This window comes from Marmota marmota, unplaced genomic scaffold (assembly GCF_001458135.2).
Source record: "Marmota marmota marmota unplaced genomic scaffold, marMar, whole genome shotgun sequence".
Classification (NCBI taxonomy): domain Eukaryota; kingdom Metazoa; phylum Chordata; class Mammalia; order Rodentia; family Sciuridae; genus Marmota; species Marmota marmota.
The window spans coordinates 19,923,381-19,931,185 of record NW_025999960.1 but is presented as its reverse complement, the minus strand read 5'-3'; the positions used below and the strand labels follow the sequence as shown (position 1 = coordinate 19,931,185).

General features: G+C 51.6%; 1 protein-coding gene across 1 annotated transcript; it reads left to right on the top strand.

Moving 5' to 3' along the window:
- The first annotated feature begins 3,017 nt into the window (after positions 1–3,017).
- Positions 3,018–7,512, top strand: Ppp1r1a (protein phosphatase 1 regulatory inhibitor subunit 1A). The gene is made up of 6 exons (XM_015493484.2): positions 3,018–3,164; positions 4,139–4,176; positions 4,634–4,697; positions 5,305–5,460; positions 6,787–6,878; positions 7,381–7,512. Exons 3-6 carry the CDS (start codon positions 4,646–4,648, stop codon positions 7,384–7,386), a joined length of 306 nt encoding a protein of 101 aa, XP_015348970.2. The 5' UTR covers positions 3,018–3,164; positions 4,139–4,176; positions 4,634–4,645; the 3' UTR covers positions 7,387–7,512.
- The last annotated feature ends 293 nt before the right edge of the window (positions 7,513–7,805 follow it).

Below are 7,805 nucleotides of genomic sequence, written 5' to 3'. Positions count from 1 at the left end.
GGCGGGGGTCGGTAATGGAGGGAGCCTGGTACTGTGGGAGTTGGGGAAGGAGGAGCCGCTCTCTCTGCCTCCTCCCAACTGGAGCTCCGGAGAGTGCTAACGGGAAGGGGCTGAGGTCACCCAGCGGGCCGGGGGCTTAGGGGACAGGGCTGGGAGGTCCGCAGACTTGAGGCTCCCTTCTGCGAGGTTTGACACGTGGGTCCTGATTCCCAACTCCTGCCCTTGGCAGCGGGGCTAGTGTAGAGGGAGTGACACTGTGGGCCAAAGGTGGTGCCGCCTAGGGACCGGGGGTCCAAGCTGAGCCATCCGCGAGGCACTGTGCGGGCCTTGGCTCAAGGGTGGGAGACCAGGGCCCTGGCCCAGCCTCCTGGCCTGGGCTATTTTTAGCTCACGCAGCCAGGCAGAGGCGGCAGTGTGTGAGTGGTGTCTCGGGGAGAGCGGGCGGGTGTGTGTGGAGAGGGCTACTACCTGCCGTGGGTGGCCAAATATTTGCGTATTTGCCCATGGCTCCATCTCCTTTTGTGTTCTCTGTGCATTCACACAGACCTCCCCATTCCTAAGACTATCCAGTTCCCACAAGGTCAATGCTCTGCCCCAGCCAACTGCCAGGTTCTGGCTAGGCCCCCTACTGAAAAACTTGGGGACCCCTTGGGACCTGCAGGAGAGAGTAGTTTTGTTGCTGCCCCAGCTGTTGGGTAAAATAAGGTCCAGATGTGAAGGGAAAGGCGGGTACCTCTCTATAACTAGCTTCCCAAAGGTGGGGTGCAGTAGGTGCCCTCCTCCCTGGCCAAGGTGAGCCCCTCTGCAGACCTCTAAAGTGTGACTGCAGGAGGGACTGTGGTGAGACCTTACAGACCTGAGGATGTGGGGAATGAGGAACCACCAGCATGGGGAGCATTCCCCTGTGGTCAGGAAATAGGCTTTTCTGCCCAGAGACAAGGGACTTGCTAAAATACCTCCTAATCCAGGAAAGAGTCCCAGGAGTGTGGGCAGGTGGGGGGGGGGCAGTCCACACAGCACCACCTCCCACCAGACAGACAGGCCCAACACCTGCTCCTGTTTGGTGTTGGAGGAGGCAGGTGTAGTAGTGGGGGGGGGCAGGCCCACTGGTTTGGGGACTTAGGGGGCAAGGGAGGAACACCAGGCAGTCCAAAGAAGCCAGAGGGAAAAGAAGAGCTGAGACTTAGGTCTGCTTTTCTCTAGTCTTCAGAAATCTGTGTTTCCTCAGCCCTAAAATTCTACCTGCAGACCCGGCTCAGCCCCTCCTGCTGTGTTACCAAGTGTGGAGGCGAAGATCCAGAGGGGACAGGAGAGCCTAGCCCAGACCCAAAGGGAGGGTGAAAGGAGTTGGGAGTTCTGAGTTAAGGAGGATGAAGTACCAGGAGGAGGGGGTGGAAAAGTGCCCCAAACGACCAGAACTTTGGCATGATGGGTTTGAAAATAAATAAGGGGAAGTCACACGTACTGTTGGTAGCTAGGATTTGAGATAGGTACAAAAAACAAAAGTGGCCATCTACTCGTTTCCTAATAGTTCAGGTGCCTGGGAGGTGCCTTCAGAAGTCTGACTTTCCTCCCTCCTGCCGTTCAAAGTTCTCAAAGATATCAAAGTTCTCAAGGTCTCTGAGTGCCTCAAAATCTTATCCAAGGCAAGGAAATAGGTTAAGTAAAGGGACCCATCCAAGATCACAAAGCCCTGCTGTCCTTTCAAAGGCCATTTTTTTACTTAAAGTCACCTTGAGCTCCCTGTCTGTTCCACCACTCCCCAACCCCAGGACAGGAAAGAAATTGAGGAGTCCTCTCCTAGTAAAGGTATGGTCTCCACCCAGCACGTCCATGAAGCACCTGTCAGACATGAATGTCAGGTAGCCTGTCTTCCACCCACCACACCAGAAACAGCCAGAGACAACTCACAGTTAATGTTTGTGCATGTGTATACACACACACACACACACACACACACACACACACAGGACTCAGGCTGCCAGGGACCTTGAAATGTCACTAAAAACAGATGCTACTATGTTCTCGTGGAATGATGCCTTTCCCCCACAGACCGTCATTCTGTGCTGCTACCTTTTCTTTGGGGAGAGTCCCCTTCTCAGGCTAAACAGTCCCTCTTGCTGTAGCTGGTACCCACTTTCTAGACACAGAGAAGGGCACTGGTCTACCACCCCAGCCTTCACTGCCAGAGGTAATGATACTGAATAATGGACACACAAAGATAGGGGCTCATTCATCCTCACCCTGATCCTCTGATCAGGGTAATTTTAGCCCCTTTCTTAACCCCAGTAGCCTTTTCTGCCCTCTGCTACCCCATTGTTTCACTCTCTTCCAACCCTCTAAAGCATCCCAAGAAGGAGAAAAACTACACATCCCAGGAGTCCTCGGACTGACTTCAACAACAATCAACTTTATTGACTGCAGGACAAAAGTACAGCAGCGGGTGGTGTGGTTGGGGGTTGAGGGGAACTCAGAGCCTCAACAGTCAATCAGCTTTATATGTTTATATCTTAGAATGGGACCTTGAACCCGGGACAAGATTTTTTAGCTAACCTCTAGGTCTTGACAAGGGTCCTATATAGGATTCCACGGCCAGGGGACTTGCACATTCATACCATCCCTCCTGGAACTAATCTCCCCGACTGCGCTGGCTTGAGGCATGTTCCCTGCAGGTGCTGGCCCCCAAACAGTTAATATCTGCTTGAGGGATAGGATGGGAGGCTGAGGGAAAGCCCTATGCCCTCTCAGGTTATTTCTGACCATTGATCCAGGACGGACGGAAGGACAGCAGGCCAAGATCGATGCGTTAGAGAGATAAAGCTGCTGAGCTGGGGCAGGACTAGGGGGAGAGAGAGAGACAGAACAGGGGGCTGGGGGTCTTGTAGGGAGCAGAGGTGGTCTTTTGGGTTGTCAGGAGTAGTTCTCCCCAGAGGAGGGGGATGGATCCAAGGATGTCTGCCCTACAATAGTGGGTCAGTATAACATGGCACTTTTTGAGGTAGGTTAAGTGAACTGGCCTCCACTATGTTTCTCAGTGGCTTTGAATGAGGCTTAATACTTCCATGTGCATTTGACCTCTTCCTTCTCTCCCACCTTCCCCCAGATTCGGAGGCGCCGCCCCACCCCAGCCACCCTTGTGCTGACCAGTGACCAGTCATCCCCAGGTAAACCAAGGATGGGTCACTGAAGGAACTAGGGGCCACCGCAGACAGCAGGGTTCTGGTGAGAGCAGATGGGTGCTAGGCAGAAGGCATATGTGAGGAGTCAGGGATCTCCTTGTCCTAAGGAAGGGAAGTGGTAGCTGGACAAGCAGAATATCCTTTTCTGGAGCAGTGCAAGGAAGGAGAGGGGGACCACCTGGTTCCCAAGCCCCTCAGGAATTGGGATGGTCAACTGAGTGCTGGTTGCTGCGGCAACAGTTTTCCAGGTTTCTCCAGCAACTGAGATGTGCTGCCCCCACCCCCAGAGGCAGTGACAGCTGTGAGGGGGAGGACCCGCCTCCATCAGCTATCTTCATGGCCCCCAGAGGGGAAGGGGAAGGTTAGAAACAGTCAGGGAGCAGCTGGGATTCTGGCCACCAGTGTCCCCATCAAGGTCTGGGGAGAGAACAAGGTCTCAAAGAATGTCAGGGGAGCCTGACAAAGGACTGAAGAAATGGTGGCCAGGCTAATGAGCCAGCCTAGAATTCATGATGCTGGGGTCTCCACTTTCCCCCCACCCGTCAAAATGATTGCACTATCGTGGAGCCTACACAGAACAAAGCCACTGTTCTCTACAGATGTGCCTTCCCATGCAGGGCTCAATTCAGGCCTTGGGGTGGGGGAACAGTTGGAAGAAAGAGACATGGATACTTCAGAGGGAGAGACAAAGCAAGAAGACCACAAATTCTGCCTTCAGGAACCTCAAGGGCTAGGCAAGGATGTAGGCACAGATGGGCCACAGAGTCAAGGATAGGACTAGATGCACAGGACAGAGCCAGCCAGAAGAGCAGAAGGGGAGCTAGAGGGAACAGACCAGCTTCCGGGGGGCAGATCAGGAAGTGGGTGATTTCAGAGTCCTTTCCTCTTAGATGTCAGATCTTCAGGGTCCCCTGGATTTCCTGTCCATATCACCTTTTCCTTCCCCTTGTTCCTCTCAGAGGTAGATGAAGACCGGATCCCCAACCCACTTCTCAAGGTGAGCTGGCCCTGCCTACTAAGCCCAGCCCAAAGAACCTACAGAGGCATTAGGGGATTCTTCCTCCAAACCCTAATACTCTAGATCTTGCTTGGGAGGTAGCTCAGTGGTGGAGTGCTTGCCTGGCATGTGCAAAACCCTGAATTCAAGCCCCAGCCCTGAAAAACAAAAACAAAACAAAACAAAACAAAAAACACTACAGAATCTTTGACTCTCTCTTCCCTGCAGTCCCCCAAAAGTGCTCAAGTGGACCTGAACCCATGCCCCTGCACACACACACACACACACACACACACACACACACACTGTGTCTTACTCACCATGGTAGAAACAGCTGGGAAGCAGGAAATTTCTTCCCCCAACACCCCCTGCCCTTTCTGAAGCCCATACCTAGCCGGTAAGGCAGAGGGGTCGGTGGGAAGCGCTGACCCCCATCTGTGCTCTGTGTCCTTCATAGTCCACTTTGTCAATGTCTCCACGACAACGAAAGAAGACGACAAGGACCACACCCACGATGAAAGGTTTGGCAGACCCTTCCATCTCTCTTTGCCCCTCTATGCCTGAAACCCGGGAGCAGACTCAATGACCCTTTGGAAGGAGCGCTTGAGAGGACACTGAATCTACTTTAATTAGATTGGAGCTATTGCTAGGTGTCCTGGGCCCAGACCCTTGCTCTGCCACCATCTAGCAAGTGACCTTAGAGAAACTGCTTAACCTACCCAGCTCTGAATGCCACCTCAGTATGGCAGATAAATAATATATGTGAACTCATCAGCATAGTGCACAGCACAAAGAAGGTACTTAAATTATCTCCTGAATCCAAATTGAGTCTTTTCTCCTGCCCCAGGGGAGACCAGACAGCCCAGCAAGCTAGGAGTATCTGTCTGGTATCCTTAAAGACTCTTCCCCTGCGCCTCCCTTCCCTTTGGAAGAAGGCTTTCTGTGTTCTAGCTTGTATTTCTCCCTGTTGCCCAACTAATGTCCCTCCTTGTTCAGATCTCAGGGAATGGGAAAGTCAAACACCCAGCCATGTGTCACCAGTCCGTGAGTGGGGCTGTTGGATTGGGGGCCACAGGGGAGTTTCTGGGCAGTATGTCTAATGCTACCTCCCTTCCTGTGTGCCCCCAGAGCTCCAGACGATGGTTGAACATCACCTGGGGCAACAGAAGCAAGGAGACGAGCCTGAGGGAGCCACTGAGAGCACAGGGACCCAGGAGACCTGCCCACCTGGGATCACAGACACAGGAGCAGAGCCACGCCTGGGCACCTCTGGGACAACACAAAGTACGTGTGCAGGCCAGGGAGGGCCCCAGGCATCCTGTCCCCCAGCCCTGCAAGAGGCACACCTTATCCACTGGGGGAAGGGAAAGAGTTGGTGCCTGGGAGGGCTCTCACCTAGCCAAAATCGACCCATGGATGTCTGTCTGTCCACACATTGCACATATTTGAATCCTCACCTTTCCTTACCATATGACTGAGCCCTTCCAACTTGGACCCCAGAGGTCCCTGCTGTGGCAGGACGGGAGAACCCACACAATGGGAACACCACTCGCAGGCTAGAATCCTGGCTCTGCCACTCGCCACTTTACAGCTAAGGGGCTTTGAGCAACTCAACCTCAGTCCGTAAAATGATAATGTGATAATGACAGTGCCTATTTCATCGGGTTGTTTGTGAATATTGAAATGAGTCCGATTCTTAGCTTAGCACCTGACACATACAAAGCCTGCAGTAAATGGCATCTGGTGGCAGTGGTGTTAATCCATGTCCACAGTCCCTTATCCCACATGAATTCCCAGAATTCAGAAGTTTTCCAATTTTGTGAAAGTGATACAATGTGTGTGTGTGTGTGTGTGTATACTGTATGTTATATAATACACTATAATCAAACATCAATATCCTATAATCCAAAGTATAGTCTTACTAATTGGGATACATAAAGACTAAAAATAGCCTCATATCAGTTCAGGTCAGCTTTAGCTACATCTTAAGCTTTTATCCCAACTTTTTTTTTTTTTTGGATGCGGGGGTAACTGGGATTCAGCTAAGGGGCACTTTACCACTAAGTTATATCCCAGCCCTTTTTTATTTTTTATTTATTTATTTATTTTTTTTGAGACAGGTTCTTACTAAGTTGCTGGCGCCTCCCTAAATTGCTGCCTCAGCTTCGCCAGTTGCTGGGGATCGCAGACAAGCACCACCGGGCTCACTGGTTTTTTGTTTTGCCTTTTTTTTTTTTTTAATCTACTCTCAGAAATTGAAAAAACAAACTCTAAAAAATGTTTTTAACAGTTGGGGTACAGAGTAGGGTTCCGTGGTGCACGCCTGTAATCCCAGCAATTTGGGAAGCTGAGACAGGCAAGTTCAAAGCTGGCCTCGGCAACTTAGCAAGACCTTGTCTAAAAATAAATAAATAGATAGATAGTGAGCCTAGAGCAGTAATTGTGATTAGAGAAACCCCTGTTTTGGTCTTTCCAATTTGTTCCCAGCTTAGTCTTGGGCCCCTTTCAGGGATCACTGGGCCAGAGGATGCAGTGAGCAGAAGCAGTCCCTTCTCTCCAAGGCCTTCATAAATGCTACCTCACCTCCCACCTCCCATTTTCCCTCTTTAGAGCCTGCAGAACCCATCCCTAAAACTCAGGAGCGTTGCAGTGAGAAACCCAGCACCCATATACCACCATTGGATTCCCAGGGAGCCAACTCGGTAAGAGCCCAGGGCTGGGCCACCAGGCCTCCAGGAGAACAGGCTATGTACATAAGGGCAAGAGGCTAATATCTGGAATCAGAGAAAGGGGAAGCAAAGGACCAGCTTCTGTGGCCGAAAAGTTAGCCTTTAGGGCAAAGGAGTTGCATCTCCTCTGACAGACAAATGAAGAGAAATGGGACTGAGCTGAAACAGGAGGGATTGAGGTTAGACTTTGTGTCGGACTTTTGGCTCCTGGAACAGGTAATAAAAGTGGATCACAGATTTTTTTTCATCAAGGGCATTTGGAATCCAAATAGAGACTGCCACCTGCCCACACTGAGTGGACAGCGGCCCTACCTGAAGGTAGAGGCATTGCTGAGACAACCTTTTGGCAAGGGACCAAGATTTGTGACACCAGAGCTAGCTTCCTGAGAAGTAGATGGTTGGGTGGGCCAGAGGGGACAAGATGATCCTCTGGCCCCTCAGTCACCTTCCCTTTCTGCCCCTTCCCCCACAACAGGTCTGAGAGGAGGAGGCATCCTGGACCCACAACTGCAGTTTGACAATGCATGGACACTGGATCTGTTTCTTATTTCTTCACTTTTGGGGAAAATCTCTTGTTTTTAAAAAGCGATAAATTTCGTGTTAGGTCCTTGGCACTTTCCTTCTTTCCAGGCTTGGAGAATCCTTCTCCCTCCCCTCCTGTCTGCCCTCCTGCATCCCCCACCACTTCACCAGCTGCCTCTGGGTGAAGGAAACACGGAAACTGGGCAGAAGCCTTGAGAGGGGAATCCTTCCCCTTGATTTGATGTGGGAAAAGACAAGGGTCTCAGGTACAAGGTATACCTTCCGGGGTCCCAAGATGGAAGGACAGCCCCTGGTTCTTCATTTTCACTGAGGAAAGATCGCGCCACCTGGCAGGGATGCCCTGCAGCTGGAAGGCAT